The sequence below is a fragment of the Anopheles bellator genome, chromosome 2 (genome assembly GCF_943735745.2).
Source record: "Anopheles bellator chromosome 2, idAnoBellAS_SP24_06.2, whole genome shotgun sequence".
Taxonomy (NCBI): Eukaryota; Metazoa; Arthropoda; class Insecta; order Diptera; family Culicidae; genus Anopheles; species Anopheles bellator.
Genome location: NC_071286.1, coordinates 33,312,888 through 33,339,280, shown reverse-complemented (window position 1 = coordinate 33,339,280; position 26,393 = coordinate 33,312,888). Strand labels below are relative to the sequence as shown.

Genomic DNA, 26,393 nt, shown 5'->3' with positions numbered 1-26,393 from the left:
CAACGGTGTGATTGTTGAGCAGTGCCTTAACATCATTATCGTCCATCGTGACCGAATATCAGATTTTGGTGTTTTCACGCATACGTGTCGTATGATCACCCGCTTCCTCACCTTTGCCTGGCTGGTGGCCACAGCGACGAATCACCCTTACTAGCACATCGTCGACCGGTGCTTTCGGCCATCCGAATTCTTTTAACATCTCCTCCCCGATCAACATCTGCAGAAGTTCGGAAACTTTGTCCATCAGCATGGAATCGCTAAGAAAGATCGGAATGCTATCGTCATCTGGTTTCTGCCGTTTCATTGATGTGCGAGCTTTGAAGATGCGCGACCTCTTTCGTGTTGAATCATCCGAAACGTCTTCGTGAGATTTTTTTCCCCTCACAGAATCCTTCGATTCTACAGTACGTGGTTTCCGATCTTTAGATTTCGCCACCGGTGAACCCCACCCGTTAAAACGATCCGTTACAGAGAGCAACAGAGATTAACATTGTCTCTGCTGCAAGCTAAGACCGCTCAGTGGTTGTTGCCTAATAATAATAAGCGTCTGACAGAACAAATCCAGTAACAGTCTACAATAGAGCATGAATTTCATCACATAAGCAATAAGTGGGGTCGATATTAAGTGTTTGTGAAACAGGTGAAACACCTTCTTATAAAAAATCCTAATTACGTCTCACAATTTTTGGTGTTTTAGTTTAGGCTGTATTTGAGTTATATTGTTTGGGGTATGCTTAGTTATTAATTATTACAATAATTCATTGATCATTGTATCGCAACCGTTATTTCTATAATTTGTTCTAGTTGAAACCTAAACTTTATCCAGCACAATCGACAATCCAAGAAATTTCCTTGAAACTTCACACTAAAGCTGAAGCTCAGGTAATTAGTTTTACTCGTTTTCGAGACGTAGTTTCAGGGAACCAGGAGAGCAAATAATTTATGCTAATGCTAACATTCTGTACATTTTACAGTATCCGAGATACCTGTAAATAATATATTTTTTTCCTGCATACACACGATGGGTACTTACTTCTTTCGTAAGCCTTTGTAAGACACTATTTGCGGTTAACATAAATTGCATTCATAGACGGGAATTCAGTGACTTTCGTTGGAATCCATAATTTGCTAATGTTACAATAACTAATCCAGTGGTCTTATGGATAAATTTCCGTTCGCTTGGTAGTTGGTTAGAGAATGCACTTTACGTCATTTGAATTACGCGTTAAAGTAAACGGAAGAATTATTTTTCTCGTTAGCACATTCTTTTCACTTAGTTCATAACGTATTCATACTATTGGATCTCTTCAGGTGCGACAAGATTCTTGTCTGAAGAACAATGTCTTTGTTTCCAGTGGTTACATCTTACGGCGCTTAACTTCGGCAGGCAAACACTCTCCCAGATGTTCTGGCCGCTCCTGGACGGTTTGGGTATAGAAGAATGTAGCAGCAAAAGGCCAGCTACATAAAAAGAGTGTAACAGCTGGAAAAACAATGCATTGTGCCAATCTGAGCCGAGTTAATGGCAACAGAAATGTGCAAAGCAAATGTCCCACGGAGTCAGGAAAAGGCATCTTGAAATAAAGTAAACGGAAGGTTGGGATTAGAGATAAAATATCTGATTTAATTAATTCTCTGTCTCAGAACGTACCAACGCACGTTTCGTTGCGTTAATGTTTTGTCCAGTGCAAAACCAGAAGCTGTGGCACAGAACTTCGGGTTGGGTTAAAATGCACTTTTCTGTATTTCTTAGTATTCCTCTTCGGCTTTTGGTCAAAAAGTGTATAGACCGACGCACTAGTTTACTGTTTTGATTGTAATTGCATTTGAATCAGCATTACATTCGAGCCATCGTCACAGTGCCGCTAAAATGCTCTCATCACAGAGAGGAGATTAATTACATTTTCCTCTCGCCATCGGGTTCGCAGATTCAATTCGTTTGATGCTGATCGTAAACCGTGGCATTATTGAAGTACATGGCACGTACACACCTGGCACCGTAGGGGAATTTATAGTTTTTGCTAGCCAACTTTATGCTGCCCATAAAGTGGTCATGGATAGCAATCGCATGATTACGTATTTATACTTAAGAAGAATCACTGATTTTCCTTGTATTGCTTTCCGTAAGCGCGAAGGATAATGTGTGGAAATGAAGAAACGCCCTTAATTGAACACATAAAAATCTGTTTTATTAGTTCGGCTCATACGCAATCTTGGTCTGATTCGAACGAGGTTTATCAGTGTTTTTATTAAAAGCAGGAACCAAAAACCCCTTGTCGTACAGGCTACAGATATCCGGGTGTGACTACGCGGCCACTTCACATGTTCGAGTTCAATGGATGTTTATCTCATTAAGGATGAAAAGCGCTGCAAAGCCATATTTGCATTCGCTCTTCGTTGTCGAGTGTCACAAGAGAAAAGCATATCAACCCGACAAAGCCAGCAGCCAAATTCGTTTCCCCAAAAAACCCAGCGCCGTCCATTGCGAAACGATCCGGGAGCTATAGCTAGCGTCATTACGTCTGGTACCGGTGCGATTGGCAGTGGCAGGCGTATTCGGGAAGATTAGTGTCCGCTTCTGTGTACATTCTCGTGTGTGTTTATGCTAGGCATAAGTCTTGGCAAAAAAGGGAGAAGGCCGGTGTTTATGCATGTTTGATACGAATTCTGTTTGGTGCAAAGGCGAGCTATGTTGAGGACAGTTTTGCTGCATCTTTTTGTTTTCCGACTGTGCGACGAGAAAGCTACAGTCAGGATAATGGAACGCCTCCAGTTACTTAGCAAGAGACGAACCAATCCGTATGATTGCCACATGCGAGGTCAGCATCTAGTGCTGCGATTACATTTGCCTTTCCCATCTTTTGGTAACTCATGGTTAGTAATTTTGTTCTGACCGCGCTGCGAATGCTCACTGGCAGGACTCGAGGACTCGTCCACAGTGGAAAATTCGCATGTTACATGCAGTTCAGTAAACACATCCTTAAAGTACAGAATCCCAAGAGGAAAATTTCGGTTTTAGTTCTTTTGATACCGAGCTTGTAACCAAATCAGTGCGTCTGCGTCCAGCTATGGCAGCTTCTGCCAAATCAAGTGTGAGCAGCCCTGTCAGAGGTTGATTTTATCCAGCAATTTAAGGGCTGTAGGTAAAACATGCCAATAATAATCATTAGTTAGTAGTTATAGTAATAATTATCATTTTACCAGTTAGTTAGTAGTTGAGGAACCCTTAGTTAATACTAATTGGGAATGCAATGAACGGCTAAAAGGCTAGATGATGATCTCTAGTTCTGGCATATCATAAAACAGACATCCGACGTATCTGATCGAAGCCTGCCGTACCGTTGCTGCTTTCCAGCCATAAATTACACAATCAATCGCCATGATGGCGGTGGATGGATGGGTGACCGTCACCACGAAACCTTGTTGGGGATGCCTTAGTTCGTTTAGCATGTTAAAAGTTGGCCCAAATGTCTATTGCACCAGTAGTTACCATACTGTTGCTCTGGCCGCAGAAGACCCGAAACATGGGCGGCGTTTATGGATGCCAAAACGGCAAGTGCACTGCGTTGCTCATTGGACAGCGCCATAAATTTTACTGTCCTCCGTCACCACCAATTTGATTCTTTCGTTCTGCTTCAAGTAAAAGCTGGCCATAAAATCAACCGTGCAATGTTGGCACAGTATTCAATTTGTTACATTTTATGAAAACCCTTGCCAGTCGAGCCATAAAGCCGGCTCCGGGCGGACAGACGGTGGAAGAGTATTGCACTCGTCGGGAAACTGTTGACCGTTCCGGTAGGTACTGTCGTCGGTGGGCCGGACCAGGACGAAGGCGCACCGGGAAGTGCACCTTTCTTTATTAGATTACATTTAGCTTTTAGTTAATTCGATGCACGTCGATCTAGCTTTGCATTACGTTGATCATTTTTGGTACAGTACGTTGGCATTCGTGGCGTGGCTGTTTGAAGACCGATTGCGCGACTTATTTCTGCGTCAAATGGAAACTCTATTGCACATTTCGAAAGAGTACTCTTTTCGTTAGTAATACGAACTCTGAGCAGACATTAATTGTGGCTTTGTGGCTCAGGGCCGAGTGCGGTGCAACGGTTGCTGCTGGGTACATCGTCTTGGCGGATTGGTGGATATGCATCTTATCCGGAAGCGCCTTCAGCTGTAGCCAAGATGTCGTCCAGCTGTCGCCGTAATTGCTAACCGGAGGAGCGGGATCAGTGATAGATGCAAAATTGAGTTTAGATCCTCCCATCAGTTTGCTGGGCAATTTCCCGCGCGGAACAGCTCAAGCAATTACTTCGCCTGTGGATGGTTCCCGTGGGTTAAACTTGCCATTCTACGGCCCTAACAATAAAAGGCCAACTCTCACGAGGCCGCACTCTCGGTAATTAGCCACATTGTAGTTATTGGTTCATTGTAGCAAAGTGAATCTTTATTCAACCCTTAACGGTGCTCTGAGTTGAAGATGTTGCAACCACGCCATACCGTGGTTCCCCACGTTCATTCCCTGTCCCCAAAATAGCGCGAAATATTAATAGCAATGCTTCTGCACGCGTTGTGCCATGTGTCACACCACTAAATAGAATCCCCCATGGAAGCTTCGGGTTAGAGTGTGAATGTGATCCTCGCGTTTGAATGTCTGTTCAAACACAGATTGAGCTGACAGTTGCTTGAAGCGCGGCCCTAAACTTGAACGATTATGACTTCTTTGGCCAACCATCGCGCTACTTCGAGTTGTGTACCCAGAAAATTGTTTCCGAATAATGGGCCAGAGTTCCGGGTTGACGAAAGTTTCGGCACCTTCGGAGTGTTTTCGGGGCATAAATGGGACCAGGAGACGTTAAACGGGTAAGCAGCCTTGGAGCCGCAGGCAATTGAGCCTCGGTCGAAGGATAAAGTTTTGTGTAATTTCTCAAAAGTGATATTGCAGTTTCATTGTCCTTCCCATTCGGTCTTGTTCGTCTTCGAAGCATGAATCGTCAGTGCCGTATATGAAGTTTTGTGAAGCATTCCATTTGCACGGAACACTATTTCTAGGATTGCATAGCTCTTTAAAAATAACTCAAGTTATGAGAATCCAGATTCAATGTTCACAATCCGATTAAAGCCCTTTAAACGACTGCTTTAAACAATGACTGCCTTGGACAGTAAAAGCATCAAACAAATCAAAATTACGACGGCGTGAATGGTTTTACCACTCTAATTATGACGTAGCGAAATGTTCGACTTTTTATTAACATCCCGATGGTTGGTTACGAGATTTCCCTTTTTCAATGCTTTGCTTTGGGCCTTTCGTTCATCCACTGCCGTGTTGCCGTTGCTGGATTGGCTAGCTTCCACGCTGTCCCTTCGCACGCTGTCCCTAGCGGGTCCACTTCTATTGCATAATACAATATTTACTAAGCGTTTGGAGCGAAGTTTATGATCTCATCGGTCTACTTTACAAGGTATCTTATTGCTTTTTGATCGCCCCGTTACATGGCCCCGGGGCGAACTAATAAAGGCCAACATAATCCCCGTTTTGCTGATGATGGAACCGATACTATCTGGGGGACAGCCCAAATAGACGTCCCGTAACAGACGGCGCGTCACCCTCACTGGTGTGTCCATTTCGAAGATAAACACTCCATCTAATCGATCGTGTGTCTTGGGCAAACTTTAGCCCACCCGCGCTACTACTTTCCCGCTGAGGCCTGGGCCGAGGCCGACGAAAGCATAAGTGTCCCCATCGGCAGCGCAGGACTCATAACACCAAACTTTTGATCCTTTTCTGCTACTTCACCGAAAAATAAAACCCGGCCCAGCGGGTGCACCGGCAACCCTCCTTTAAAGGACCTCGGCTCTGGGCCAGTGTGGGTGTTGCTCGCACCCCGCACCTCTCCTTTCGCGGCAAAGCGCCATGCTACATCAAACAGTCTCAACGGAAGGGTTATTTAGTACACAGGGAACTGCAACCACGGTGCCTTCCGAAGGGACGTTAAACTGGAGCCGGTGCTGGGACACGGTTATATTTAGCTAGAAGCACCCGGATCTGGAAAAGCTCGATGTTTGCGCACAAAATTTGTGACGATCCGACCGGCGGCTGGCTCTGGAGCGTTTCGAATCGGCCACACACTGCGGGTCGCGAGGTTCGGCACCAGTTTCGTGGAACGCTTGGCGGTTTGGCGTGTGGTATTTCTCGCTTATCGCTTCCCCAACGCAACGACCGCAGAAGGTATTGGCGCATGGCCACGAGATAACGCAAGCCTGTCGGTGGATTATGCGGATACGGCTAAATGGTGGCCTAAGATGGGCGGACAAAAAAGGCGATGTTCCCCACAAAAACATGCTAATTATTATTTTTACCACGATACCGGCTACGGAGCCGACGATACTTTGGATTACGCTCAACGAAGGATAACGCCAACTTTTGCAAGAAAATAATACGATTAGGAAACGACAAAGTAATTAGGTTCTGGCAGTAGCAGAAATAGTCCAGGGCTCGGGAAAAAGACTTTGCGAAGCCGTTCTGTGACGTTGAATACTAAGCAAATAAACTTTTAATCAGCGGAGTTTCCATTTTTCACCCGGAATCCAACCGAACCGATAGAGAAGCGAATAAATAAAGAGCGATCTATTCTTTAATTGTTTCTATTCTATTGTGGTTGATTCTATTTAATTGTTGCTTCTCGATTAGTGATCGTTAGCACGCCAAGACGAGTGCATTGCTGCAAACGTTAAGAAAGTAACTCTAGCCACATTTTTCGTCTAAATATGTCCTATGTCCATCGCTATTGTAACAGGTCCTCAGCTTCAAATTGACTCCATCGCCAGCCAGCATCGCTATAAGCTTCCGGCGGTTCATTGACGAGCTGCGCGGAGTAGAAGGATGTTGCCAAATCCCTTCAAATCAATATTCGTTCTGCACCGGGTTCGACTCCACGAAACCTTGCTAATAATTATTCGCGACAGTCCGCCACGGGCTGGAGAGCAACCCACGCCACAGCCCTCGCCATTTCTATTCGTGCCACTTGAACGGTTTCGGCTCGGGTTTTAGCCGGGCGCTTCCGACGACGGTGATGGTTGGCTGCTCCCCAAAAACCATCCCACGCATCCCGCATTCCCATTCGATGCGAAGTGGAGTCTTCACCGGTTACTGGCCGGGTGATCGGTGTGAGGAACGAACTGTGAAGGTAACGGTGGGCGCGACTCGCGACGACCTACGGCCGGTTCTCGACCAGCCCGACCTCGATATGGCCGAATCGAAAAGATTAGATACTCGAACGAAATTTTGTAACTGTCGATCAAACCATCAACGCCTTATCTTGTATCGATTGGCCGATGGGGGTGCGATTGAACGGGCTCTGGGTGGATTTAGGGCGTATGCGTTCAACTGTGGCGATGGATTCGGAAGCGAGTTCGTTATGCATCTCCAACTACTGCACGGCACTCATCTACGTTCGGTTTTTGTCACGCCAAGTTCTGCCCCCCTCGAAAACCCCGATGCGACATGCTGATTGGATGTGTTAATTTGAGTGATGAGGGTCTTGGCTGGTCGCAGCTACACGTGGCCCCCCGGGGCGTGAAGATTCGTTTGACCTGCTGGGGGAACGTTTTGGGTTCGGGTTTCGGTCAGGTCGAACCGTCGGGCGATCGAGACACTTCCTCCTGGTTCGAGAGCCACCGGAGCAGAGGAAGCTACGCTAAGGTAACCGTTTCACGGCCCTCGATAAATTAATTCCCGCGGGAAATTTGTTCGTGTTCGCATGTTTGAATTGCTGCGAAAAAAATTCAGACAAACTAAGTCAAAGCGAAAATTGGGAGATGTTCCTGTATTAGTTTGTTTTAAGACTTCTTTTACTTACGTCACAATTTCAACCGGTTTTTGTAGTTTTTGATCACTTCCTACAGATTTTGAGCTGCAGAGGAATCAAACGGATTGTATGATGCTGTTATTGGGCGTACTCTATTAATTTTCCACTCATTTTCACCAACAAAAATCCGGCTGCCTTTAAGTTAGCAATGTTTAAATATGCACAGAGTAGACGATTGCAAATGGCTGCTGCTAAATCGGTGACATTATTTTTAATATTTTCTGATTCTGCTGGACCTCACGATTCACCAGAACCGTGACCTTCCTACAACGCTCTTCCTTCGAGGAATTTCCCCGCAGAATGGCAATCCTCTGGTTAGCTTCCCAGCTCATGTCTCATCGTAGCGGAGCGTAGGATAGCGAGGGATCAATTTTAACCGCGTGCTATGCCACATTTATCTCAACAATTCGAACCGAGGGAAGACATTCCCCAGCCCTGCGTTATGACATTCTACAGATCAACAAAAAGCAGATGATTCAAACGCCGGGTGCTGCTTATTTGCTTGTTGGCTTCCGTGGGTTCTTCCTGGTACAGTCAGGGCGAGAACGATACATTGTATCAACACAGGCAGCGCTTAAAAGACCAAGCACACTATCAAGCATCCATTTCTGGCCCAAGTTACCGGTCCAGGCCCGGTCTGCTGCCTATCAGGGGCAACTCGGGGCTTCCTGTCCTTCTAAGGCCGCTGGTCTGGCGTGGGGTTTGCTGGTAATTAAACAAATTAATTGCTGCAGTGTCTTGCTGTCAACGATCGTCGTGATTGTGTCAACAGATTGCTTTTGCTCATTGAGCGTTAATCAGCGTCCATAACCTGGAAGGGGAGCTCGCCGTGGCCAGTGACATGCGGGAAATTATGGAAATAGCGGTTTGGGGCCGAAGGTCCCTTCACCTTATCAAGGCCGGCCCGCTGCACTTCCGCTTTGCCCGCACAAACGTTGGCGGGAAATTCAAAAGCAAACTTAATGAAATTATCCACTTCTGTTCCTCGTTAGCTCAAGAGGCCTCTAGACCATGCGGTGGCGATGTTTCCGTCTGCCTGGCCTGTGTTTTTATGTGTGTGGTTTGGTCGCGTGTGACCCACTGGGTCCGTGGTCGGTTACCTCAGATCCGTCGTGCCTTTTGTTTGGATTTCCGCGTTCTGCCCTGAGCTGCCTTGATAAGAATTTTAATTAAAAAATTGCAGCCATGTTACAACTGACAGCCGCTTTCAGGTCGTTCTGCATCTTCTTTTGTCCGACATGGACTTGTGTGTTACCTTTTCTTTCGGGGGTTATTTTTTGTTGGTCCCAAGTATTTGGAGCTTGAATTCGTCGCTTTATTAAAGCTATTCTGGGACCTGTTGAAGGGGCCGAATTTAATGAAACGTCAAATCTATCGAAAAATCGAACCGAATAGAGGACAATCTTCTCTGTTGATGCGAGGAAAGTTTTTCGGTTCTGTTCAATTTACGTGCCGTAATGAAGAGAGAAGTTTCCCGTTGTTGGCGAGCTATTCGAGTCCTTCCGCTTCCGCTTGATGTACGCTGCTCAGAATCTAGACGCACTGAGGATAAGATTATCATACGAGATAGTTCGAAACTTACCAAAACATCATCAACAACACCAATCTACTCTTGTGATAATGTCACATAAATGCAGAGCTTTCTCTGTCCGTGAGGTTGTGTTTGGGTCGTTTTAATTATTCTTACATCTCCATTCTTCATACTGAATACCGACTGAATACCTGAAAGTGTTTGTTTTTTTATTTGGGGTAACGAAAATGCAAAATCCTGTAAAGCGTTGGGTGGACCAGTTCCGCTGTTGATTCGTGAGAATTGAAAAACGAAATGTAAATTATTCAAGATACAAGTACTGTGAATTAATGTTCCAAACCAATATGTGCTTCCATACTATTATTATAAAAATATAATTTACAATGTTGCCACCACGATTCGTTTCTGCATTCTTTGGTATGTCTTGTCTGTGCAATCTTTCGCTTGAGCATAGTCTGACTAAGTCTTTGGAACTTGCGATACGGAACATCATTTTAGCTTCCAAGAACATCCCGTTTCATCAATAGCCCTGGAACGGAGGCCTTAGAGGGATGCTACTTTTTATTTAGTTACCGAAGCCGTATGTACGCACCATTGTTGCGTAGGTCTGTAAGTGGGGCCAAAATGAACTGATGAAGGCCATCGATCACGGTCGATCAAAACATTCTTGGCAACGTGCCTGTGTTACCGGAATGTTTGCAAAAGTTTTAAATTGGAATTTACTGTACGTATATTCTACCTGCAGTACATGTTACGGTATGGTAACACGAAATTCCATAGGGGCTCAAATTTCTCGGCTAAAATTAGGTGCACGAAATTTTTTTCAAAAAATGGTAGTCTGCTGTAAAATTTACACATCGTTTTTTTGTTAACGAGCGAGCGAATTCTATATTTTACATAAGAAGGAGAGAGAAATACAACATACAATTATTGGAACTGTCCTGTGGTTGAACAACTGTGTGGATTGCCCTACTTCTGATTGGGCGACGAATAAAGAGAGAAAGCACTTTTTGTACTGGTTAAGTGACTAATTTTAACCTTATAAAAGTTGCCACCCGTGCCACATTAACATCACTCTGTTTCCCCTACTTATGCTGCAGAAGAGGGCAATGTGCATACACTTTTCCTACGTTCCACGAACGAGAAGAAACCCCAAACGGTTGTATTCTACGAGAAACGATTTAAAGGCGCTTGCCAAATCATTTTTCCGGTGACAGCTGGAAATCCCTTGGAGCAACCTATCGAAGGCAGATGCGGTGAGTCGATAGCAAGAAGGATCATAGCGAAAAGAGAGAAAAAACAAAAGGAAAAGCGGAATGAAAGAATGGAGATGTATGCGCAAGTTAAATACATAAACATGAGTAGAATCACGCCGGAGAGTACGGCGGACAGGAATGAACGGTATGTTGCTGGCCTTGAAGACAGTAGATCGGTTAGGGGTCGGACGATAAATCATGCATACCGCAGCACGCGGTTCAAAGCTAAAGTTCATAAATCATCACGGTTGAATACGGCGCTGCTCGAGAAGTGCGAAGAAAAAGTAACTCATCTCACCACACGTCGCTTCCGTACGATGGGGCCCGGCCCTAGCGCGTGGGAAGGAAGTATGCAGAAATGTTTACATCTTATTATGATTTACCTTTTGCACCTAACCAACCACGAATCCATCGTAACAAGGAGCTGCCCAATCGACGCGCGCGGTGTGGGGGTGTGTGTTGTGGGCGGTTTATTTACTCAGTTTTATGAAGTGAATATTGCAACGAACGTGCTGATGTTTGACTTTTTTTGCTGATTTTGCGGGGGATTGTGAGATTGGAGGCATGAATATGTTGATGTGAATGCGGGTACTACGAAAGAGTTGAACGTATAAACGAGTCTTTTCGACGTGTGAAGCGTCTCTTGGATAAACTGTCTACCTTTTTGGGCAAATTATTTGCATGTGATTGAATATTGATCGAAGATTGACAGCAGTGAACCCCGGAGGTAAATAAACCAAAGCAGCTCACTAGAATAAATACGTAACCTTGTCCCGAAAATAAACAATAAGTTCTATGAATCGGAGAGTTGCAGCATAATTAAGCATTGATGGAGGCGCCTAGTGTCCGCATGGAACTGACAAATGGAGACGCCCAGTCGCAGGTGAAAATTCACACATGCATTGAACATTGATCATTTTCATATTTACATTGGATCCTGATATGTTTTTAAGCTTCTTAAGGATTTAAAATGTTTGACCAATGAGTCTTTGAAATACTGCTCTCTAACTTCATCAATCATCAATAATTATAGTATTGTTGAAACGAATAACAAAGAAATAAAATATTTCTAATGGCCGCCATACACTCCTAACACGTAATCAAAGATGAAGGACCAAAAATGATATATTCGAACACGATTCGATTAGGCTTAACATGCAGATTACGTTTTATATCGAGCACATGCATACATCACAGCCTGCTGATACTGATATCGAATCGATTAGTGATTGGCGACCAGGTGCGAAAGTGCGCTACGCAAATACCCAGCACATGGTCCGTTTGGCAGAGCGTGCAGGTGAGCGTATAAAGTGTTTGCTATTGGTGTTATATCTAACCACCAGCATGCAATCCGTAAATGCACGATCCATAACCGCAAAAACAAAACCACTTAGGCCCAATATGGAGACGATTCAGACCACAGTCATTCATGCGACTTAGTGGTCGAGCCTCGCTCGGTATATGATAAATATCAAGATTTATCACCTAGAGCGTGTGTGGTATTTTTGATAGAGTATGACCACAGTCGAACACATTCGAACAGACTCAAATGTGGACACATGTACCCGTGAGGTCATTAGTTATGCAAAACAGCAGCACTCGCTGAAAGATAGTAATGAAACGTTGCACTAAGCACCTCCGATGGAATGATAATAGATTAGACTTACCTTTAATCGGTCGTCGGGTTTCTGGATTGCTGCACTTCGCGAAAGGAAACTCAATACCCGACTCAACTGCTTAAGGGACAAGTTTATTTCTTCAAATTCAAGACAAAGTTTAGAAAACGATCCACGATAGTCGACGGTCCCAGTGGCCGTTACTCGATATTGGTAATTTGACTTGCTGTTAAAAAGTGCCTCTATCGAAATGGTACTCGTTATTTTTAACCCTGTTTGGTAGTGTGATGCTTACGATAAAGGTTATCCAGTGTACATAGGTCTGTTGTGCACGTGTCAAATTTGTTATATTCTACCATTCTTGCTTCACTTGGTTTGTATTTTGTATGTGCGCGCTATGCACCGTTTATGCTACTGGGGACGCAATAACTCTGCACGTAGCCGTTGGTAGTGTGAAAAGAATTCTTTATTGCATGGTATGGTATGAAGATTGTAATTGTAAGCTTGATATTGTAGCACAATTCAAGCTTCCCGATGCCTCTACTTTGTTAAATCTTTCGCTCTACTGACTTCGTTTGCTTAAACTTTATTATCATTGTAAGATGCAATAGATTTGGTAGATTTTTATGTAATTCTTTGGACTATCCGAACTTTGCCGTCAGCGTTCAATATCGTTTCGAATACGTACATCAATGTGGTACTTACTTACGTTTGGTCTCGTTTGTGATTGCGAGAAAATATAGCAAAAACACATGGAGGAACTAAGTTTAAAAGAGTTCAAAAACGGGCAAGCACGGGCAAGGTTGATATAAGAGCTGCAAGAGTTTTATGTATGTTGCTTGGGTCTTGAATTCTGTGGCCTCTCTTTCAAACCCATTGTTTTGAACGACCATCTTTATCACTTTTTGCTTCCCCAGCAAAGGTAAAGTTCATGCTCTACGTGGCATTTGTAACGTTCGGTCCTTCGTTAACACAATGTTCTCACATAATTTAGTAAATTTAGCAACAATTTTTATTCTCACTAGTCGCGGGATGGCAATGTGCAATTCTCGGTACGGGCCGCTATCGTCCTTAACAGTACATATATAAACAGATTGGGTTGAATAAATAAATGCTTTCCAATCTTGCGATGATGAACGTTAAAAATTCATTAAATACGCCTCTGCACGATTCGTTTCTATCAAGCTCTATTCGAAAAACCGCACGTACGCTAAAAATAACCGTACATGTTGCACTAATTCACTCATTCACATCCTATGTTTCGTATGATTCAACAATGTTTTTAAATTAAAATAAAATCTGTCATGTGTTACTACTTATTTACTATACTAACCATATATTTTCGCCTTCAATTCGAACGCCATTGACATAGACTCTGCTACACCGACCAAATATTTTCAACGTGTTATATCGTACAGCAATTTGGTTCCCAGCGAATCGAGATTTGCTTCTACAGATATATTTTAACCGTACATATAATTCTGTAAACATTTCTCATCCTATACAGCAGTAGACAAGCAGATTTTTATGTCTAATAGTTGGTGGCTGTTTCGCTGTCCACCGCCACTGTTTGCACATTATAACGATGTTTTGTGCCACTCGACAACCTACTCATCAATCATATTGGAATCGTTTACAGCCCATACTTCGATTTATTAGAATTAATGTATTAATATATTACGTAGTATGTGGCAAAACCGTTTTTCTTTCTCGCCCTGCCAGCGATACACCGAAGCTTTCTCTATCATTAAACTTTCGCACTCCATGAGTTTGGGTTCATTTGACTCTTTCTCTCTCTCTCCTCTAGATAAAACATAAAACTCTACTAACCCTAGTGCACGGTTGGTTCTGGCCAGGATCAGAATTTTGTGTGTGTTCAGCTACAGCTCTCGAGTTTCGCTCGAAGTCATGTGTGAGTATGTGGTTTTTATCATCACCGAAAACGCAGGTGGTCAATCCGTTTGGTTCGGAATGCTGGAACATGCTCATAAAGATAAACAAAAAGGATGCAGCACAGAACGTAACGTCAAATGAAATTTGAAGCGTCAGGGCGCTATGTATTAAACAAAAACAGTACGACTAGCGAACCGAAAGCTGGTCGAGTCGTTCTGGCAAAATATTTTTACTAACCCGGATGTTTGGCTTGCTGATGGATGGATGACGCTTTTTGGTCTCAGTTTGGCCCAACCTTTTCGCAGACAACGCAGTCAACTCACGTTGCTGGTTTGCGTCTTCAGCCGGGTGACAAAATAGACCGCGGCCAAGTCGGAGTCGCAGTGTGACGAGGTGTGATTTATGAGCGAGCATCATCGCAACCCATTTACCCGGTTGGCGTGAGAAAAATTTAAAATTTCCCCATTTTACTGTGCCGGGTTCGCAGAGGCCGACCGTATGCCGCTGAGCTTAGGGGGGAGGGGGCAAAAAGTTGCAAGAGAGCTGCCCCAGAAAGTCTGTCCCCTCGTACGTGTGGCCGAGGTCGTATGCCACGTCAGATCATGACGATGGGCGCGACGTTTTTGACAACTGTCCTGCACTGCGCACAGCCGCGCCCGAAATGAGGCTCTTCGTTGGCGCGAAAGCGTTTTACCGTCAAACTGGCATCGAACGACGGCGATGGCGAAGGAGTGACCGGAATGCGAATCCTTCGCAGAAGAAATTGCCGGGAATGTCGCCGAAGTTCGCGCCACGATTGATGTCACGCGTTTAACTTGAACCGTGACCGAAGAAACGTGTTCGATCGATTCCCGTCACTGGCCAGGGGGTGTCTGCCTGCCTGTCCGACGTTCGAAATCAACACTTGAGTAATCTGATACGCATAAAAGCCAGACATCACCGGATCTTCGAGGGAAACTTTATGGGGCTCATAGTGATGAAGCTTAGCTGACGGTAATCCAGACCAGAAGCAACGCGCGCGATGGTGATCGCTATCGCTTTAAATTCGAATCAGAATGAAACTTGGCCTTAACGGCCAAGAAAGGGCATAACTCTACAATAAATCTAGGAGCTTACTGCTAGCCAGCTGTGAAACCGGATACTCGGATTATTTACCTATCTTTCTTTAACCAAAGTATGATTCGCTGATGGCGCTAGATTGTAGCATCTCGAGCCCGTTCTTCCTCGTGATGCTTACAATTTTTAAAGTATTTCGCTATCCATTTCGCACGATTTTATAAATAACACACATACGCACCCCTTTCTACCCGGTCTCTGTACAAACGCCAACACTTGAGTGAAAGTACAAAAAAGCCGGCGGAATTTGCATGAATTATAGTTCTAAGCGATTTGGCAGCTTTCTGGATTGCTCACCGTCACCGCGATGATTGGTCGCTTCAGGAACGAAGGCGTCAGCAACCTGTTTTGTCAGAGTTGAAATCGTTGTGCACCTTCAACACCTTCATCGGAAGTAAAATTCATGGCCGCTGCCGCTAAACGACCATAACGCCCGCAGGTGCGAAGAAACCGATTTACCACTTCATTTGGCGGCTCCCGGGAGGGCCTTTTCTTTCTGCTGTCAGTTAATTAGGTATTACAGAATCTCTGTGCCAACGGCCGAGTGCCGCTAATTGGCGGGGCTGGCGTTGATGATGAGGCTACTTAATCTAGGAATTTGGTGGCGAAAACTCGACCCCGTCGCCACAGTGAACTACGAAGCACTGAACATACATCATGTCCGGCACTGAGCAACGAAAGAATAGAAAGAAAAAACGCATTTGATACCATTCGCTGATGGGCGGCCTTCACCCCTGTGGGCTGCTGGGAAACTGGAGCTTCATCCGGTGGCGATATTCCTCCGGAACATCCATTTTCCTCCCTTTGTTCGTAATGGCATCTGTCGGCGTCGCCGGCGTCGCCCTACGCCATGGGCTGGTAATTACGGGTCCTGTGATGATGCGGTTGCAACGAAGCTTTTGAAGACACGCTGCTTTTGAGGTTAACCGGTGATCGTTTTTCTGCACATAATCACCTGCGAAGGAAAGAAAAAAGCTCTAAACGATCGCCGTGGGAATGAGGGAATGGCCCGAAAAGAGGACGACAAAACATGATTATGGCCGGATGCAGGAAGCAACGATGATCATTTGAATCGAATGCTCACTTCTGCTGGCTGTATTGGGTCGTTTATGGGTTTTCATGCTTTCTGTGCCGACCCAAACCCCGGACTTTCGACAACAATCTATTGTGTTCGTAACAATAGTTGAGCGTTCGGACTTTAGTCAATTTTCGGTGCCTTTAAATTGCTCGATTTTATTTATGAGCGTACCGAAATTGAATCATCGTCGCAAGAACTTTTTTCGCTTTTAAATTGAATTAGCGACCCACAATGCACCGTAGACTGCATATTACTGGAACCTTTCGCAACTAATAAACACAACTCTGCCCCCTGCTTCGTGCGAAAAACTTTGAGCAGTTATTATTGTTTGTTGATGCTGTTAACTAGGGAACTGGCCAGACAACCGGGCGGACAGTTTGACAGCCGGCGGAAACAATGACTGAAGGCGAAGTGTAGGACAAACGAACCAAAAGTAAATTAAATAACAGTTTCTTTTAGTTTCGTGCTTCTTGCGCTGTCAGACGCAGCCCGCCATACTCGTCTCCGTCGTCGTCGTCCTCGTTGCAGGCTAAGTAAACTGCGTTATATCCATGGCGATGACACTTTGAATAAATAGAAATGACACAATTGCCCCGGAGCATGAAACTATTCTCTGTTGATGTGGGGCGGCGTCGGCGAGTTGTCTTCGTCGCTCTCCTCGTCGTTCTGCTGATCCCCGAGCGACACAGGTTTACCAACAAGGGGTCCTTGTTCTATCTTGCACATTGAAACTGTTCAAACAACCCGCCGGACAGGAAGCTTGGCAAAGGATAGTGGCGTGGATCGTGGAAAAAAGGCAATCGAACGAAAACATGAGGCACACAACTTTCTGCTCCTTGTATAGGACAATAAAAAATCAAGCTCGAATTGAATGGCTTCTTTCCATGGCTTTGATCGTTTCCGGAAGGTGTCCTTATATCTGTGTGGTGGGTTTCGTCAGTGCCGGGAGTGTTAATGGGAGAAAAGGCTCCCTTTCCGGCCCCTTTAGCTTCGAACGGGGGATTGCATTTCGAAAACGAAGAAACCTTCCGGTAGGTGGATGCGAGGTGCTTGAAATCGATCCTTTAACCGTATCGGACCACCCTGCCACTCGAAGATGCATGGAAGAGCATAAATGCACCGCCGCGCTGCAACTCGATGATGCCTCGGTTTGCTGCGGAACTGTGACTCGGTCCCAAGCACCATACGGTGTCCCGTAAGACGATGCCGTGCCGTGGTTGCCGGATGCAGGCTCCCTAAAGACCAACCGACCGAGAGCCAAGATGCAGCAATGGTAAAATTTATCTTTCACGAACCACTTGAGTGTCGAAGTAGAAAAAAGAACCGCCGTTGAAAAGTGACAGTGTCCCAGGCTGTTGTGGCCTGTGGATGAAGATAACGGTTGGTCCAACGGTGTAAGTGCATCGCAGCGGCCAAGAAATCGGTCACATTCGAGCGAGCGAAAGGAAGGGAAAATTGACAAGAAAATTTGGTTCCCTGAACATCCTCTGGCATCGGATCGCGTGGCAGCATTGAAATTGCAACCGAATTTTACGATCCATTAGCAGGGAAGATTGTTATAGTTAGCAGCGTCATGGGGATCGCTCCGAGCGCCACTTACAATGGTTTGGCACATATGTTGAAAACAGAATTTGTGTTTGGCTCATTTATCCCCTAATCGGAGAGCGTAACGTCGTGGAAACGAGCCCCTCTCCTAGCCAGGAAAGCACTTCCTGTAATGTTATGTGCACTCAACGATTACGACGATGAGTTGATGTGCTATCGTTCGACCTCAACAGATGCCCGGAAATGGGATACAAATGGCGTATACTTTTCATTTGCACTGAATTATAAATCGGTGAAACACAATTACCCTAATTGTTGTGCATCGGGCAAATTATTGTGGACCGAACATCATTATTGCTACGCAGAACGGCCACATATTTTTATCCTTCGAAGCGGTGTTTAGTTTACTGATAAATTTCTACAAACCCAAACCAAGCTAGACTAGGTGTCTGAATGTAGGGTTCACGATAATAAATCATAATTGCCTTACGAGGGCTTTCCTCGAAAGCCGGTGTGCTTCGAACGGGGATTTCGAAACTGCGCACGCCGATAATGTGCTCGGGGGGTTAACTCATTAAGGGAACATTAATCTTCATAATCCAATTAGAATGCCGCCAGGTGTAGGGCAGGATTGGTTTGTGTCATCGTGTAGTTACACGCAGTCACGAAACACCGAAACAAACTGTCCATCAAATCTTGTCACCAAATGTTTTGCGTCTGCTTGTAAAAATCAGATAAGTATAAGTATAAGCATAGCGCCTCGTTTCGCCTCTTCTGTTGTTAAATGTTCTTTTATGTGTGGAAATGGAACTGGCAAAAATAAAAATTGTCTCCATTTGATGGTGATGGTTTGTACTAGTGCGAGTAAAATAGTTATGGTTATTAAATAAAACTTACTAAAACCTTACGCACGGATGTGCGGAGTGATGTAATAAATTTATTTAAAGCAAAGCGAATTCACTTTCAACATTGTTGTGCATTGATTATCGTGGTGCTCCAATTACTTTTCTAGAAGCATTCCATTCATCAAATTGAAATTGTTAATTAAAGTAGAAAACTTTTGCACAAAGTTGTGCCTTCACTGAGAAGGAAGAAACTTTTAGCTCCGTTCAGTCATTTCTCAGAAAATGCCACAGGCAAGCCGGACTTTTGAGGTATGATGGCCGATTGGCCATCATCATCTACCACGGTCGATAACTAACGGTGTATGTGCATTGGCCAACTCAATTTTCAGCTTCATGCTGACATTGATCGAATTCTGTTTTTTTTTGTTTCGTTCTTTATTCCACCAGAAATAAGCTCCGGACAATTGGATGGTGTGCGGTTCTTCCGCTACCGGTAAGTGCACATCCGGCCAGCCCCACGGGAACGGACACGACGCCGTAGCTCATTCACGGGACTCGGTAGCGTGAAGAAATATGATTGAACGGAAGTGCTAAAATGGAGAATCGGGTGCACAGAATTTTGAATCAATCGTTTCTCAATTTCCCGTGCGATACAATCAGCCAGTGGCCAGTCGGAATGGCTGACCAAACGAGGGGAACAACTAATACACACCATTCAAACGATTCGTTGATTAGCGCAAGCAATCCGTTGGCAGAAGAAACCAACTTTTCGACTGTCTTTTATCGGAAAGAGTAAGTGACAACCCGGTTCTCGGAGCAGAACGGACTTTGCATTTCTCGAGAGACTGAAACTGTTGGTTCAAAAGTTTCCAAAGACAAACACAGCAACAGCGCATGAACAGTTTGTTTGACTACGTTAGCTGGAGACTTTCAGCACTAAACTACATTTTCTTTGGTCTCATTTCACTAGGCAATTGAAAAGTCACGGTGAAACTTTGCTGACCTAAAAGTCCTAAAGGGATACTCATACTTTTCATTTCGCTGGCTGGCTGATGCTCCCGTTGCGTAAAGCATCCGGTAGCCCAGGTTCCGGCGAAGGGCCGGTTTCAAACGAAGCAGTAAATTTTTGCTGACCACCGCCGTTGTGGGCTGCGTTGGCTCGTAAAGTTCGATCAAGGAACACACAATTTCACTTACGGGCGACGTGGGCCGGAAATGTGGCACTCATCGCGCTGCGGCTATCCATCCATTTTAATCTAAGAAGGAAATGGAACTAACCGACTAACGGACCAGTCAACCGACGCAGGTCGGATGTCGTCTATTACGTCACGCTACCGAAACGATGATTAGAGAGTGGGCCCAATTTCACGGGCTAAGACGGTAAGTAGCCAAACGACCCAAGGTGATTCTGTCGGCCAGCAGCGACCTGAGGGAGACAGAACAGAACGTCGGGGTCAGGACCAGCGGTGGGCATGCGTGAACCGGAAGTCCGACCCTAGGCGAACTCCAAGTCGGTTTGTCTATTTTTATTTTCGCTATAAACTTTTATCCACTTCTGCCTGACCACGCATACACCAGCACACCGGGGTTCGTTTAAGGTTTTGATGTTTATGAGGGTTGCTTCCGGTTGTGGGGCATGCCACCGGTAAAGGCCCGGAAACGGAGAAGTATTAAAAAACCAAACTAGTCTAAGGATATCCCAAGGCAAAGGAGTAAGAGGCATCACGAAGGGGTTGTTGGAAATGAAAGCGGCGACCAGCGAGGCACACGGATGAAAAACAAAGAAAGTAAAACGAAGCTTTGGAGTTGGAGTACTCGAAACGAGATAACCTTCACTTGCTGGTCTACTTCCAGTCACCGGTATCCTGACATCTCGGCGTCGGGTGTTGTTGACCTAGTTCTGGTCTGCTAAAACTTAACCGTAGACGAATTCCGCAACTATCACTGGCACCTTCCAGGGAGAAGTTGTGTTAAGCAAATCCGAAACCGAATGGTAAGCCTCATGCTTTCGTGCGAAAGTTTCGGTGGCACTTGGTCTGATGCAACGTTGGCTTCGTTTAATCAGTTGCTTAATAAAGTGGTTTCCAGAACCTAACTTAAAATCTGCACGAAAATCATCGAATCAATAGAATATGTTTCAATACCCGTTTGACATTACTCACTAAATGTCACAAACCCTTGTGTGTGTGTGTGTGTTCAGGGGTTTAATTAAAGAAATAATGTTAAAAATTCAGAGCCAGTCCATTATCGACTGCATATCGCAGTTCAGACTCAATAACAATTTGCTAAGTAGCTGATATCTCTTGCAAACAGTGCACAGAAATAGCACGAAAGATAAACATTCCAACCGTCGGGCTGCTTTTAGTGTCACAAATTGCTTTTACCTTTCTCGGCTTTTGGTTGAATTATTTATTCAATAAAACAACAAGTCGCTGTGTCTTCGTACCGTTTTTTCTACGTCTTTCCACAACGAGTTGACTGATAACTAGTTGCAGGCTACTTCCTTGGACGGCTTTTGCTGACTTTCATTTACCTTGCTAGGGTGTCCCTTGTCACCGTACAATTTAAGGAGGAATCCACTTGAGGAGGCTATACTCGCTGTGCTGGCAGCGCAGATGCCAAGTGACAAGCCCCTTAAGTGTTTCGCAGCATTTCCCCAGCTTTACTCTCACAATTCGGCGGGGCTCGCTGGCTTTGATAGAGAACCTAAAACTGAACCACCAACGACTAGCGCTAAATAAGCTGTCCGTTTTGCGTGGCGCAGGATCGCATTTTATGGGATTCACTAGTGCTAATCGTTGCCCGACGTTCCGTTCTTAGCGCCAGAAAGTGCGTTTTTACACACATAATTACCAGCGGACAGTGGTGAACAATGGGCGCGCAAAATTTCCAACAATTAATTATTTCCAATTTGTTGTGCGGAGGCCAGTGCACACGGAGGCGGAGCGTCACTGTGGTGCTGAAACATGTTCCGAATCGTGGCCGTTTTCTCGTTTATGCTTCCGCCGCTTGCCATTGTGTAGCTCTGGTTTGATGACGGTTTTCTCTACTCCATGCGGGGATTCTTTGGCCTGGCCGGGCAAGAATGGTTTCCTGCGCTGCCGGGTTAATTGAATCCCTATCTCGGAATGATTTATGATCGCTTTTTTGTGTACCACTGGCTGGCTGGCTGGCGAAAGGATTACGTTGGAACAAGTGCCCAACAAGGTTGCCTAATGTTGGGCAACAATAAAAAAAAGAAATGGTCCGGAAACTTGAGCTAAAATAGGGGTCCTGGTTGATCCCCCGGGGGTGAACATTCTGAATCGCTCACTTTGCTTTACTTAACGTTTTGCCTAGCTTCGGTAGCTCACTTCCAACGGTTCCGGGTCACGGGACGGCTCGTTCAGATCTTCTCTGTCCGGTGTTCTCGTGTTCCTGCCTGGTTTCGTTACATTTGCAAAGTATTGGACCGGTAGAGCGGTCATGAAATGTAATATTTCTAATTTTTTGCCATCCCACCAAAATCAGCCCCTGGGGATGGCAAAACTGTAAGGTCCTTTTCGAATTGGGCAGCGCTGACCCTTGGCTACTTGCAGCGCTTAATGTAGGAGCATGCGTTTCACTTTCTTACCAAACACGCTGAAGCTGGTCAGATACGAAATCCCAAATATAAAGTTTTAAATTTCAATTCCCCAGGCTTTTGTGGGCTTTTCGTGCAGTTTGGCCTTTCTTCAACGAACTCCGAAAGCCCGCGGCCCAACCGTTTTCTTGACCGTCGTGTCGTGATGCAGCAGAATGTTGTTTTATCCAATCAAGGCGTTTCTCCATTGGGATCCATTTTTCCCATTTTATGTTCCGTTCTCCCCGGAGGAGAAGGCCCCCTAGGTCCGTTGCGAAAACCAACCCATAAATTGTGGTTTTCTTGTAAAAAAAAACCTGCAGCCTTATTGAAAGTAAGCGGAGCTGTGGGGCAAATCGGATTAATGGTTTTTAAGGCGGTTAATAATGAGCTTTCCCCCTTGCGCGACAGCGTCGGAAGGTTTTATGACTTTTCATTACACCCAGTGGTCCGTTTCTCGACGAAGTCCGTTTTTTGGCGGCGAAGGTTATAGGTTACAACCGCAAAATCAATGGTCCGTTCAATGTTTTGTGCCGTTTCTTTACTGTCGCTTTGAATTAGGCCAATCAACCACACGATTTATTGGATTTTGGGAATGATTTGATGTTTTACTCTGAAGGCTGTGTCTGTCTGTATCTGCTCTCTGTTTCTTTTTGCTAAGTTTTTAAAAAGTAATTGAATTTGAAACAAATCACCGTTTATTGACGAGACTATTTGTTTTGCAAGTTGTTGATTGGCCTACATTGGTTGTGTTTAGTTGTGTATGTACTAACTTACCTTGATGTTTTGTAATGGCAGCCGTTTACTTGTTCAAAGTGGCAGCTGCCAACCGATAGGATGTGTTTGAGATACTTTTTACATTTTCTCATCGGCCAACTTGACGAGCGTGAAACAGAAAGGTTTTCAAACGAATGCGATGGACGTTTCCTCGACTTCTTCTGGTTATAAAATATCCGGACAGCTGCCGGTTCGTGTCGTTTTCGTAGGCAACGGCATGTGACGCTGGCTACCCTGTCGGCGGCTTCCCGGCCCACAGTAGACGATCTGCAAAACACAAACGAAACGTCAAAACAGGATTGCCTCATTTCATCACAGTCGGTAAGGGATTTGCCCAAACAGCAAACGCCAAATTGGCTTAGGGGTATTCAAATTGGGGCCGCACAAACAACGTCACCAGTTGCTGTTCGGGCTTCACGGCGAATCGTGTATGTTTCAATCACTTCTAGGAGTGCTTTGACGCCATCATCTTATGCTAATCTATTGCTGTACACCGAACGATACACATAATGATGACCAAGCGAATACATCTCATGTCAATATGAACCATCCAGCTTCGTTTAATAATCGGTGAGAGCTGAATTTCAGAAACTGTGCTTGCAAAAGAGGAACGATTTCGTCGGAAAAACTGAACTCATTAGTGCGAACGTCACGAAAACTGATGCCTGTGTGTGAAATCCTGCCAACGACACGCTCTGCTGGAGTTGATCACAAATGGGTTCGGGCCCGTTCATTATCACAGAGTCGCATATGGCAAAAAAGCTTCAACCCGTAATGTTCTCCCGAGCGTGGGAAGTTAATTTTGCAACATATGTATCCAGATGTATCCTTCACGCCGTTGCGTTGCAGCTCAGTGCAGGCGAAGCGAACATCTCGGGTTCCGGGGCGGTGACGAAAAACGCAAAACAAAAATATGAAAACTGCGCGTGGGTTGTGGCAGCAGGTCACGAATCGAACTAGGAATTCATTTTCCTCCAGCAGCAGGCTTTCCGCTTCGTTTGATAAGCACTCCGGCACCGGCACGTCCTTGAACGTGTTTTGTTGACGATGAAGGGTATTTATGAAATGATTTTAATCGACCCTCCGGACGGATGGGAATAACACAACGAACACAGAACAATACAATCATATTTCTTTCGTATTCCACCGAAAGCAAGTCATTCATAGTCCCGTTGCGGTTTGAAAAAGCGCCTGAATGCATGCAATATGCTCCTCAAGTGAGCCCATGTGTCTCAAACGCACACATTCCTCCGCAAAATCGCTGGGCGTTGCTCCTATCCAGCGCCATATGGTGGAATCGGCGCTGCATGTTTCTTGCGTTTCAGATTTTTCCTTTTTTGTGAAGACACTCGCTTCGGGAAGTCCGGCCGAGATGCGAACGGTGCAACGCTGAACAGCTTCGAAACGGGGCACGGTACAGTGCCTGGCGGACTGGAGGACCACAATCGGAGCAAAGGCAATAAAGTAACATTATGGAGCGTTTTCATGACAGTGTTCTTCGGGGCATTAAGCGCCTGTGGCTGTTTTATGGTAAGTCCCGTTGAATTGCAGCTTGCGGTCCAGTTGTCCAGTTTGTCGATAGCACATCCTGGTAGCCCTTGGCGGCAAAGATGACGCAGTCAACGCGGGGTTAAGTGTTTATGAAATGCTATGCATTTTATACGCTAAGCGGTTGAATATGAAAGCGCTTCAAGCGTACCTTGGTTGCATTCCGGGCGTACCATTGGTCAGCCTAACCATCACTGCTTTGTTATGAAATACTGAAGAACTACTTAAAAAGCCGAAAGACATGTTGCTATCTACTGAGCGCAAATAAATAAATATGCCGGGGTAACATATTGAAGCGCACATAACACGGTATTATCCGTGGCCGGGATGGTGAGAAATTCAGTGAACTAAATGTTCATCAAGCATGAAATTCAAATTGAAAAATACAACCTACGGTGCAGTGTTCCGAAACCCCAAGATGCCGACTAAAACCAAGGCCAGCTACGCACTATGTATCGTGTGTTGCGTTATTTTCCAAAATGATTTGCATACACTGGTCCTTTACTTCATGAAATGCGTGCCCCCGACATCTTCATGGTGGCAGGGTGTTTCCTTGACTATGCCACTGAATCTAGCAGTGAACGCAGTTTTCGTCCCGTGTGCAGCTTGTGGTTGGTGCTGCAATTAGTAAACTCCTGCACCCGTCAGCAAAGGTGGTGCCTCTGTCCCACGGCGCTTCGGTGGGCATGATAAATATATGCACTTTTCGCCCACCGGAATGTTGCAGTGCTGCCAATGGTGGTACCAAGAACAATGGAAAGTCACGAAGCGAATGCTTTCACAACGCACCACCCAGCGCACTGATATCACCGGGCCAGGAGTGAAAACGTGTTCCACATTTGCCACTCTGCTCTTCTCCATCAAAGGTTTGTTTGCCAACGTATGGTAACCACCAGTGTCGGAGCGTAACACCAAAGCAGGCGCCATACGCGGCGTGTACGGTACCATATTGCCTTCCGCTGGCTTGTGGATCGTTTCAAACAACTTCGTCGGCCATGTTGCCATGGTTTTTCTCCATTTGCGCCACCCCGAAGCTACGCGGCGTGTGCGGATCGGTTCGTGCTTAAGTAAGGTAGTAAAAATTGAAGAGCGTGACGTGGGGCGAAAGAAAATAACAGCAAAAGAAAGGAAACCATTTGCCGCGGAAGCCGGAATCGATTGTATAAATTCTTTCGATTGTGCACCCTGAACAAACACCGGTTTCAAGAGCCCGGGTTCCGGCTATAGAATACAAAATAGGAAAAACGGAATTGGAGACTTTCTTTGTGTAAATTTTGCGCAGCACAGTGTAATAAAACTGAAGAATCCGATAAACGCCAACGGATGGCGCATTGTTGAAAACATGTTCAATGCTAAACGCACGTAAAAATATCAATTTCTCCCAACGATGTCATGGAAATCTAGCCACTGCACAATCAATGAATGCTTGATTTTGTGTTTGTTGTTTGATGTCGGGTTTTTACTTCCTTCATAGCGCCTCTTGGGCAGATATAGCATTATTTTCAAATCATTGTTTTACTGTTATCTTTGGTTAGAGTCCAAAATGAAAAGGCGCCATGATATCTGAATCATGACAAGGGTTCGCTGGAGAGATGAAAATCTCCAAGGTACCGGGCAGTTCCGAGTGGTGTCGTTCTGCCTAGATCGGCGAAGCAAGTACGGAATTATTCAATATTGCAAACATTTCATATAACTCTCCCTGACACTAAACAGCCGCTATCA

At 45.2% G+C, this 26,393-nt stretch overlaps 1 protein-coding gene across 1 annotated transcript in view; it reads right to left on the bottom strand.

Annotated features, from left to right (window-relative positions):
• Positions 1 to 23,288: 23,288 nt before the first annotated feature.
• The window catches only part of LOC131208923 (allatostatin-A receptor-like), a 47,741-nt gene continuing 44,636 nt past the window's right edge, over positions 23,289 to 26,393 (bottom strand). The window contains exon 4 of the mRNA XM_058201863.1: positions 23,289 to 23,390. Coding sequence (XP_058057846.1) covers positions 23,289 to 23,390 — 102 coding nt within the window. The remainder of the gene's footprint in view (positions 23,391 to 26,393) is intronic.